Raw genomic sequence first — 12,225 nt, 5'->3', positions numbered from 1 at the left:
GCTATTCATACATGCAAAATGTCTATTCATTCATGGTTTCCCTCCCTCCGTCCTTCCCTCGCTCGGAAGAAGGATAACAACAAGTAAAGCAATAAGCGAGACGCTCATTCCCGAGCAGAGAACGACTCTGATTAAACGACTCTGAGCAAGGGATGGAGGATGAAGGGGGAAGGAGAGATGGACAGAAGGAGAGATGGATGGAGGGATGGATAGACGGAGGTACTTTAGAGATGGAGGGAGAGATGGACCCTACCCTACCCCTGCATTACTTCTCCTCTCTCTCCCCTCCTCTTCTCTTTCTGTCTCCCCCCTTTTTCTCCACATTTGATACACACCTTTAAATTTTACTCTTGTATTATATTCACTGCGAATTTACCAGCACTCATCTATAAATAAAGGTTTTTCTTACTGTGTATGTGTCATTTCCACCCTCTTAGTATGAATACAATCATTGTGAGACACTCTTCTGGATGAAAGCATTAGCTAAGTGACTGGGATGTAAAATGTGTATGTTTCGAGGCTGTTTTAATTAACACAGGAGTTAACGAGGTGCCCAGTCACGGGGCGAGGGGTACGAGGACACAACCCCCCAGATAATTACATCACCTACTGGGAGAGACGGATGAGCCAAAACACACAGCTGACAGGGGTCAACCAAGGGAAGACAGAGAGGATACATCAATAAACAATGTGGCTAACACTCCTGACCCCCGCCACCCTGGAATTTTGGAACAGTCTATCTTCTCTCGGGTTGCAGCTAGTTGTGAGAGAACTATGTTGAAATAAGGTGACTTAAGGAGACATAAAGGGGATGTAAGGTGTCTTAAAGGGGACATTTAGGTGCTAACAACAGGATTCCCCGTGGTGAAGCCTGAATTGAGGTCACAGTGTTGACGGATGATTACAGTAGTGTGTATTTGCCATGTTAAACAAAGACACACACACACACACACACTCCTGGAGACTCCTCTCTGCTCCTGTATAATGGCATTAATATCCCTACTGAGGAAAACCAACACACATACCTGCAGACAGAGACATAATACACACACATGCGCACACACATGCACTGGTATCTGGGACAATGTAAGTAGTTGGAGTAGAGTGTAGGATCGTTTTTTTCTTCTCTTCTTGTTTTTTCTTTCTTACCTACTTCAGCATATCCAGTATGCAGAGTGTTAGAACAGAACAGTCACTGAATGGATGAAATGAAGAGAAGAAAAAGATGAGTAAAGATGAACAGGGACTCTTTCTCACTGGCCGTAATGTCACCTCCATCAGAGATGTATATCATGTCTTCTTCTAAGTGTGTGTGTGCGCGTGAACCTTACACACTCCAATGCTTGAGGGGAAAACACAGACCGATGACTCATGTTTAATTCACACAGTCTTCTCCTCTCCTCCCCTGAAACCAAACTAAAGACTCTGAACTGACAAACTGAAAATCACAAGTACAATTCCAATGCTCTAGTATGTTACTCTTCTCCCTTTTGTTTGTGTGATAGTTTGAATGTGAAAAGAAATTGATCTGCATACGTTTTAGCTATTAATGCTGTAGAGTTTTGTCAAGCGTTGATTTTCTCCATTATTTTAATTTAGTTCTATGAGATGCTTTCCACACAAGCTCAGTTCAGAACACACTAAGCTCTCATTTTCAGAGCTCTCCTTGAAGCATAACTGTCATTCTCTGTCAAATGAATTGAACTTTCTCTGAGACAGCCTTCGGTACATCTATAGCTTTAGATGCAATATATCACAGAAACCCAGACCAGCATAGTAATATTATGGCCTTTTCATGCACTCCACCTCTCCTCAACTGTCCTCCCCTCCCCTCTTCTCCTCTCTTCTCGTCCGAGCGTTGGGGTTTGAAAGCGAATTAATACACTTAGAAAAAAGGGTTCCAAAAGGGTTCTTCGACTGTTCCCATAGGAGAGCCCTTTTTGGTTCCAGGTAGAACCCTTTTGGTTTCCATGTAGAACACTCTGTGGAAAGGGTTCTACATGGAACCCAAAAGGGTTCTACCTGGAACCAAAAAGTGCTCTTCAAAGGGTTATCCTATGGGGACAGCCTAAAGAACCCTTTTAGGTTCTAGATAGCACATTTTTTTCTAAGAGTGTACTCTCAAAAGATATATTATTATTTTATTATTCCTGATCGGAGCGATCAGATGTAGTGTCAGCGGAGAAGAGAGAACACCACCTTAATGTTTCTCTCCGTTTCTTTATCCATCTCCCCTTCTCTCGCTCTACCTCGAATGTCGCTTACTTTCTATCCTATTTCTCTCTCGCGCACTATTCCCCCCAGATCCAAGTCAGGATCTTACTAAAGTGTTGAAACTGACAGAAAACCTGAATAAATACATTAACTACATATTCCTTTATGTGTAGTTTGTGGGAAACATAGTGCCCACAAAGCTCATCACTAAGCTAAGGACCCTGGGACTAAAAACCTCTCTCTGCAACTGGATCCTGGACTTCCTGACGGGCTGCCCCCCAGATGGTAAGGGTGGGCAACAACACATCTGCCATGCTGATCCTTAACACTAGGGCCTCTCAGGGGTGTGTGCATAGTCCCCTCCTGTACTCCCTGTACACTCCCTGTAGGTCTGATCACCGACAATGATGAGACAGCCTATGGGGAGGAGGTCAGAGACAACAACCTCTCCCTCAGTGTGAGCAAGACAAAAGAGCTGATCGTGGACTACAGGAAAAGTGGGCCGAATACCCCCCCATTGACATCCATCGGGCTGTATTGGAGCGGGTTGAGAGTTTTAAGTTCCTTGGTGTCATGGTTTAAACACACCAAGACAGTTGTGAAGAGGACACAACAACAGGAGACTGAAAAGATTTGGCATGGGTTCCCAGATCCTCAAAAAGTTATACAGCTGCACCATCGAGAGCATGCTGACTGGTTGCATCACTGCCTGGTATGGCAACTACTCGACATCTGACCATAAGGCGCTACAGAGGGTAGTGCGTACGACCCAGTATATCACTGGGGCCAAGCTTTCTGCCATCCAGGACCTATATACTAGGCAGTGTCAGAAAAAGGCCCAAAAATTTGTCAAAGACTCCAGTCACCCAAGTCATAGACTGTTCTCTCTGCTACTGCACAGCAAGCGGTACTGGAGTGTCAAGTCTAGGTCCAAAAGGCTCCTTAACAGCTTCTACCTCCAAGCCATAAGACTGCTGAACAAGTAATCAAATGGCCATCCGGTGTCACGTTGGCATAAATGGTCATGAGACAGGCGCAGGAATGCGTAACATGTTTTTTTATTTTTTTACCCAAAATTACAGCATGCCATGCAAAGGCACAGGGACGAAGACCAAACAAACACGTATACAACACACAGGGTAGAAACCCAAACAAAAGAGCGAGGAGTACCTCGAATGAATAACACAAGCGCACAATGATTATCACATGGGACGAGACCTGTAATCAATTGCGCAATCCACAATGGCATGAAACCCAAAACACACAGCATAGGTACTCACACGACCAACGAACATAGTAACAATAATCGACAGCCCAATGGTGAAACAAAGGGCACATTTATACAAATACAATCAGTGGGAATGGGGACCAGGTGTACGCAATGACACAGTTCCAGAGGGATCCATGACGCTATTGTGTGTAGATTGATGAGGAACATTTTTTATTTAATCAATTTTAGAATAAGGCTATAACGTAACAAAATATGAAAAAAATGAAGAGGTCTGAATACTTTCCCAATGTTTGTACATAAACCCACATCAACTAAACAAACTATGTTATAGAAAATGATTGTTAATCTGATGGGTTCACACTACTGAGATCACACACACAAATATGAACTCGAAGATAAAACCAATTCTAGTTTGGAGGCAGAGATAGTAGATTCCATTTCCAAGCGGTCAGGGGTCATAATTGAGAGGGGTCAGGTAGGAGATTGAAGTGGGTATCCTCAGAGTTTTGTGGGTAAATTGGGCAGGAAAAATGAATATTTGATTTTTGTGCTCTTCCTGGGATGTTGATAAATATTTTAGTGCAGGCAAAGCCTCTAGAGCTTCACGAGAGGAGAGCCATGAGGTAAGGGGGAAAACACACACACACACACACACACACACACACACACACACACACACACACACACACACACACACACACACACACACACACACACACACACTGTGCTGCACGACGACAAACACAAACACACACCAACAGGATCCCAAAAAAATACTACTTTTACATTACCAAGTAATTTACCAATAAAATGGTCTGACGGTGAGGTGGACATACTCCGTATGCCGAAAGAAAGAAATTATCTCACTACAATACATTTGAATAGAAAGTCAGCAAAAATAGATAAGATCTTGCTAGCATGGAATTGAAAATACCGGGTTATTTGTGGAAAAATTATCCTGATTAACTCTTTAGTCATATCCCAGTTTATGTATTTGCTTATGGCCTTGCCACACTTTTTAAATGATATGAGCAAAAAATATTCAATTTTATTTTGAACGGTAAGCCAGACAAAATTAAACGGGCCTATTTATATAATTAATATTTTAACGATGTACGCTGAGAGTCGGGAAGCAAGTTCAGTGAGTGAATACATTTCATAAATAAATGAACAAAACAAGAAACACAAACAGGGCACCGACATGAAACAGAAACAGAAACAATGATGACTGGGGAAGAAACAAATGGGAGTGACATATAAAGGGCAGGTAATCAAGGAGGTGATGGAGTCCAGGTGAGTTCATTATGCGCAAATACGGATAACGCTGATGACAGGTGTGCGCCATAAATGAGCAACCTGGTGACCTAGAGGCCAGAGAGGGAGCACACGTGACGGTACCCCCTCCCGACGCGTGGCTCCAGCTGCAGGACGCCGACCAAGATGACGATCCCGGGGATCAGGAGAGGACCGGTCACCTCTGCTAAGGAGCGGGAGCCTGTTGATCAAGCTGAGGCGCAGGAGCATGACGACCTAGAGCGCCGGAGAGAGAGCATACGTGACAGTACCCCCTCCCCGGCGCATTTGGCTCCAGCCGCAGGACGCCAACCACAGAGACGATCCCAGGGATCCAGAGCGGACCGGTAGCCTCTGCTGAGGCGCAGAAACCTTAACGAACCGTCTGAGACGTAAGAGCCTGATGAGCTGGCTCAGACCTCCCCACTTGCCTCGGCTGAGGCACGGGTAACAGTTCATCCAGCTTAGGCATGGGAGCCAATCCAAACCCGGTGAGGCATGGGAGCCTACAAACCGGCTGAGGCCTCCCAGGTAGCTCAGCTCCAACACCCAGACCCGACATCACCCCCAACACAAAAATAAATACATTTTTTTAAAAACACTCCCTGTGTTCTTGTGTCTCGGCATACTGCCTTATGTTAGTGTCGTGTTCTTGGTTTTGTTGTTTTATTCAAACGTTTCACCTGCACCTGCTTCCGACTCACCGCCCATCATTACAAATATGAATTTGGAGGGCAGAAATGATTAAATATTAAGCACTAGACCTCTCACTAAAGGCTTTAAAAGTTATACTTAAATCAGAACTGGTTCTCTTAAATCAAATCAAATTTTATTGGTCACATACACGTGTTCAGAAGATGTTATTGCGGGTATAGAGAAATGCTGCACTATCTCCAACAGTGCAACAATATCTAACAAGGAATATCTAACAATTTCACAACAATACACACAAATCTAAAGTAAAGGAATGGAATTAAGAATATATGCAGTTGAAGTCGGAAGATTACATTCACTTTGGTTGGAGTCATTAAAACACGTTTTTCAACCACTCCACAAATCTCTTCTTTACATACTATAGTTTTGGTAAGTCGGTTAGGACATCTACTTTGTGCATGACTGTAATTCACAGTATCACAATTCCAGTGGGTCAGAAATGTACATACACTAAGTTGACTGTGCCTATAAACAGCTTGGAAAATTCCAGAAAATGATGTCATGCTTTAGAAGCTAGGCTTCTAAATAGGCTAATTGACATCATTTGAGTCAGTTGGAGGTGTACCTGTGGATGTATTTCAAGGTCTACCTTCAAATTCAGTGCCTCTGGTTCATCCCTGGGAGCAATTTCCAAATGCCTGCAGGTACCACGTTCATCTGTACAAATAATAGTATGCAAGTATAAACACCATGGGACCACGCAGCCATCATACCACTCAGGAGGGAGACGCGTTCTGTCTCCTAGAGATGAACATACTTTGGTGCGAAAAGTGCAAATCAATCCCAGAACAACAGTAAAGGACCTTGTAAAGATGCTGGAGGAAACAGGTACAAAAGTATCTACATCCACGGTCAAACGAGTCCTATATCGACCTAACCTGAAAGGCCGCTCAGCAAGGAAGAAGCCACTGCTCCAAAACCACCATAAAAAAGCAAGACTACGGTTTGCAACTGCACATGGGGACAAAGATTGTACTTTTTGGAGAAATGTCCTCTGGTCTGATGAAACAAAAATAGAACTGCTTGGCCATAACGACCATTGTTGTGTTTGGAGGAAAAAGGGGGAGGCTTGCAAGCCAAAGAACACTATCCCAACCATGAAGCACGGGGGTGGCAGCATCATGCTGTGGGGGTGTTTTGCTACAAGAGGGACTGGTGCACTACACAAAATAGATGGCATCATGAGGGGGGAAAATGATGTGGATATATTCAAGCAACAGCTCAAGACATCAGTCAGGAAGTTAAAGCTTGGTCACAAATGGGTTTTCCAAATGGACAATGACCCCAAGCATACTTCCAAAGTTGTGGCAAAATGGCTTAAGGACAACAAAGTCAAGGTATTGGAGTGGCCATCACAAAGTCCTGACCTCAATCCCATAGAACATTTGTTGGCAGAACTGAAAAAGTGTTTGCGAGCAAGGAGGCCTACAAACCTGACTCAGTTACACCAGCTCTGTCAGGAGGAATGGGCCAAAATTCACCCGACTTATTGTGGGAAGCTTGTGGAAGGCTACCCGAAACGTTTGACCCAAGTTCAACAATTTAAAGGCAATGCTGCCAAATACTAATTGAAAGTATGTGAATTTCTGACCCACTGGGAATGTGATGAAAGAAATAAAAGCTGAAATAAATCATTCTCTCTACTATTATTCTGACATTTCATATTCTTAAAATAAAGTGGTGATCCTAATTTTTACTAGGATTAAATGTCAGGAATTGTGAAAAACTGAGTTTAAATGTATTTCGCTAAGGTGTATGTAAACTTCCGACTGTTTGTAGTCACAGTGGGTTCTTCATCTCCTATACACTTCCTGATAAACTCAGTCACCGTATCAGTGTATTCGTCTCAGGCTACCCAGAACATATCCCAGTCCGCGTGATCAAAAGCGTGGATTCCGATTGGTCAGACCAGTGTTGAATTGTCCTTAGCACGGGTACTTCCTGTTTGAGTTTCTGCCGATAGGAAGGGAGGAGCAAAATGGAGTCATGATCAGATTTTCCGACAGGAGAGCGGGGGAAGGCCTTGTAGGCATCCCAGAAGTTGGAGTTGCAGTGGTCGAGTGTTTTAGCAGCGCGAGTACTACAGTCAATGTGTTGATAGAACATCGGTAACGTTTTCCTCAAATTTGCTTTGTTAAAATCCCCAGCTACAATAAATGCGGCCTCAGGATATGTGGTTTCCAGTTTGCATAAAGTCAAGTGAAGTTCTATGAGGGCCGTCTTGGTATCGGCTTGAGGGGGACTATACACAGCTGTGACTATAACTGAAGATAATTATCTTGGTAGGTAATACGGTTGGCATTTGATTGTGAGGTATTCTAGGTCGTGTGAACAAAAGGACTTGAGTTCCTGTATGTTAGCATAATCACACCATGAGTAGTTAATCATCAAACATACACCCCCACCCTTCTTCCCGGAGAGATATTTATTCCTGTCTGTGCGATGAACTGAGAACTCAACTGGCTGTACGGATTCAGACAGTATATCCCGAGAGATCCATGTTTCCGTGAAACAGACTATGTTACAGTCCCTGATGTCTCTCTGGAAGGAATTCCACGCCCTGAGCTCGTCAAATTTATTATCCATGGATTGAACATTAACGAGTAACATACTCAGAAGCGGTGGGTGGTGTGCGCACCTCCTGAGTTGGACTAGAAGTCCACTCCGAATACCTCTTCTCCGCCGGCGGTGTTTTGGATCAGCCTCTGGAAACAGTTCAATTGCCCTGGGGGGTACGAACAAAGGATCAGATTTGGGAAAGTTGAATTCCTGGTCGTAATACTGGCAAGTTACCGCCGCTCTGATATCCAAAAGTTCTTCCCGGATGTATGTAATAACACAAAAAATATTCTGGGCTAATAATGTAAGACACAACACATAAAAGAAAATACTGCAAAGTTGCCTGGGAGCTAGAAGCACGGCTGCCTATCTGTCGGCGCCATTTCCTTCATTTAATCTCTAGCAGATTAGTAAGAATTTCTCACCCCATGTTCAAGAATTGCCTTTTTCCCTTTATTCAGATAACAATCTCTCACTTTCGGTTATGTTAAAATTAAATCATCTCCATATTGCTATTTTTAAAACAAGCCATAGAAAGTTGGTTGCAATTTTAGTTTAATCCACCAGAAAAGGCTGATCAAATATTACAACAAATATTATGGTTAAACTGAAATATACTAACTGATACAAAAAAAAACATATTAGAAGGCCAGCATCCCGGAGTCTCCTCTTCACTGTTGACGTTGAGACTGGTGTTTTGCGGGTACTATTTAATGAAGCTGCCAGTTGAGGACTTGTGAGGCATCTATTTCTCAAACTAGACACTCTAATGTACTTGTCCTCTCGCTCAGTCGTTCACCGGGGCCTCCCACTCCTTTTCTATTCTGGTTAGAGCCAGTTTGCACTGTTCTGTGAAGGGAATGGTACACAGCGTTGTACGAGATCTTTAGTTTCTTGGCAATTTATCGCATGGAATAGCCTTCATTTCTCAGAACAAGAATAGACTGACGAGTTTCAGAAGAAAGTTCTTTGTTTCTGGCCATTTTGAGCATGTAATCGAACCCACAAATGCTGATGCTCCAGATACTCAACTAGTCTAAAGGCCTGTTTTATTGCTTTTTTAATCAGAATGACAGTTTTCAGCTGTGCTAACATAATTGCAAAAGGGTTTTCTAATGATCAATTAGCCTTTTAAAATGCTAAACTTGGATTAGCTTACACAACGTGCCATTGGAACACAGGAGTGATGGTTGCTGATAATGGGCCTCTGTACGCCATTTACAACATTAACAATGTCTACACTGTATTTCTGATCAATTTGATGTTATTTTAATGGACAAAAATTTTACTTTTCTTTCGAAATCAACGACATTTCTAAGTGACCCCAAACTTTTGAAAGGTAGTGTACTGTACAGTATGTATGGCCTTGTGTCAATTGCGAACGGTAGCCTAAGTCAGTGGTGCTCAATTCTCTCATCAGCGACTGCCAGCTGTTCCAGAACTAGAACACCTGATTCAATTTGTTAATTAAAACAATAATAACGCCTATGGAATTTAACAATATAATATGGATAACCAGAATAAAAAACCCTGTATGTTTCTTCAAAAGGATCTACAAGGAACCTTTGAGAATGAGACATTTTCATTATAAAACCATTCTCCATAAAGGTTCTATATAGAACCATAAAAAAGGGTTCTATATAGCCCCAAAAAGGGTTGTAACCATAGCGGAATCCTTTTGTTGTTATATAGAACCTCTTTTTATGGTTCTTTATAGAACCCTAAAACCCAACTCTGGATCTCAAAGCCAGTTCCACTGCATTTTTTCGTTGTTTCCTTCTAATCATGGACTGATTTAGACCCGGGACACCAGGTGCTACTGTATCAGTTAATTATCAGGTAGAGCAGAAAACACACAGGTACAGGACCTCGTAGGGTAAGAGTTGAATACCCCTGTTATAAAACCTTAGGAAAGGGTTCATTATAGCACCATAAAGGTTCCATTTAAAGCATGGTTCTTCATAGAAACTTCAAAAAATTGTTATATAAAGCACCAAAATGTATCCGCTATGGTTACAAGTCAAATAACCTTTATTTGGTTCTATATATAACCATTTGTTTTTAGTGAGAAAATGTATGAAAAAACAAATCTCATCCACAACAGCAATATTTTCAATTAACTCTGTAACTCTCCCAGCAATTCACTTTTTTCACCCCTGCCACCAGTTTGGAGTCAAAACATTTACAACAAAGACCTATTGACATAATAAAATAAATAAAACTGTGTAAAAGATATAAAGGATATTTCAGGCAGAAACTCTCATATTAAACACGAATGATATTCACTAAATTGATGGGTTATATTTAGCATAATGTTTTACAGCTTTGTCATTTTTTTTAAATGTTTGTCAAAATCATCTTATTTGATGATTTTGTATATTGATTTTTTATATTTAACCAGTAACCCTAGTGGGAAGCAGCCGCAAGAGGATTTTGCTCCTAAAAACGGACGTTACACACGACTGATATGCATTTCAAAATATTGCATAAGATATGTAGGTCTTGAAATATGGATATTGTACATGTCAATATTGCGATTTCAATGTGAATTTGATTCATTGTGCAGGCCTAAGAGATACAGTATGTCAAGTTAGTACAGTATACTGTATCTGGGGAAAGTCTCACACTCTGTTGGCTGGTAGATATACTGTACTGTTTTGGGAACAGGTCTTTTTGTGGTATTGTGAGAAGGTGCGTATGTGTTTTTGTGTGTGAGTGGATGTGCGTGTGTATTTGTGTGGGTCCACTGTTTGTGTAACTCACCGTAGTGGCCTGAGCGTCCGTAGCAAGCGCAGCACTCTGAGCATGCCCAGTATCTTGGGGCTGCTGTTCGATACCAACGAGACCAGGATATCTATGGCTGAGATCATCACTAAAATCCCATCTAGAATGTTCCAGCTGCTCCTCAGGTAAGCCTTATCACCAAGTAACCAGCCCAGTGCAGCCACCTGAGAATATACACAGACACTGGGTTAACGACATACATGCTACAAAATTACATTCACAAAGAAAGACAGTAACACACACGCATATACACAAACACACATAGTCAAAGCAGTCAATCAGAGAGGCACCTCTAGAGTTGTGCAAAGTAAATTAGGCCAAGCCAAGTGAGATACAAACTTTTGTCGTTGAAGACTTTTCTTCTCTCCATATTTCAATCTACAAAAATGACTGAGACACAACAATAACCCATAGAAACTTCACAAACTGCATCTCAACTAGGCATGGCTTCATTTGCATATGCTGTGCCTCGTCAGAGCGTTAAGGCATGAATCTATATATAACCAGGCAGTATCAAAGAGAATGATCAAACCCCTGATGAACAAAGACGTGTCGAGGTTACAAAGCCTTTGGTTCCTATGCCCCTGTCAGTTTCCCCCAGACATCTGACTTCCTGTGTGTGACGTTAATTAACCTCCCCCGAGCCCCATTATTCCTGGGCATGATTTCCATTTTGTGTCCGTCTGCCCTCAATGTGTGTGCGTGCGTGTGTGTGAGCCCTGGCATTGCGTTGGGCACCAGAATAGAAATGGAGGTCTTAGTGAGTGACACCTGTGAACTTTCTCTAGCCCTCACCCCTCCTCACCGCTCCCTACCCCTGCCACAAGCCTCTATACGTAGACATGACCCTCCATTCAAAGCTTGGCCATTTGAATATCGGCTAGACAATCCTTTCCTTAGTATTAGTAACAGGTGTCTCGCTCTCTTTGTGTGTGTATATGTGTGTGTGCAAGCGTTCCCCCCCATTCGTGCGAGTGTGTGTTTGAGGCTTACCGAGGTATCACACTGAAAGCCTGTTTTCTTAAAGGCTTTGTCTGTCTTAATGACAGTGAAACAGTAGAGCTGAAGATCAATCATTTGGAGATGGGCCGTGCCTTAATGTATTTCTGTCAGCTTAGCTATCTAAGGTATTTCAGGTACTTTAGGTACTTTGTTAGGCTCTATTTTCTCATCTAGGATCTATTTTCTCATCTCACTCTAAATGGTGACCGTTAATGAAACACTGAAATGGTACTTCCGTTCCCCTCCTCCTCCTCTCTTTCTATTTCTTCAAATAAGCTTTGGGGCAGAATAAACACAGAAACCACTGATGGATATGAGGCTTATAAGAAGTCCTCATAGGAGTAGGATACAGTTTCCCACGAGACACTGATCTATGGTCAGTTGGCCATTTTTTTACTCTTACTGTAAAGGTTCGGATTCAGGTAAGA

At 42.4% G+C, this 12,225-nt stretch overlaps 1 protein-coding gene across 12 annotated transcripts in view; it reads right to left on the bottom strand.

The window, feature by feature from the left end:
* The window catches only part of cacna1g (calcium channel, voltage-dependent, T type, alpha 1G subunit), a 351,444-nt gene that overhangs the window by 53,027 nt on the left and 286,192 nt on the right, over nucleotides 1-12,225 (bottom strand). For all 12 annotated transcript variants that reach the window (XM_029764702.1, XM_029764694.1, XM_029764695.1 and 9 more), the window contains one exon: nucleotides 10,775-10,959. In XM_029764702.1, coding sequence (XP_029620562.1) covers nucleotides 10,775-10,959 — 185 coding nt within the window. The remainder of the gene's footprint in view (nucleotides 1-10,774; nucleotides 10,960-12,225) is intronic.

The sequence above is a fragment of the Salmo trutta genome, chromosome 10, assembly GCF_901001165.1.
Source record: "Salmo trutta chromosome 10, fSalTru1.1, whole genome shotgun sequence".
NCBI lineage: Eukaryota > Metazoa > Chordata > Actinopteri > Salmoniformes > Salmonidae > Salmo > Salmo trutta.
The sequence above is the reverse complement of the archived record's forward strand: the minus strand, read 5'-3'. Positions and strand labels throughout refer to the sequence as shown.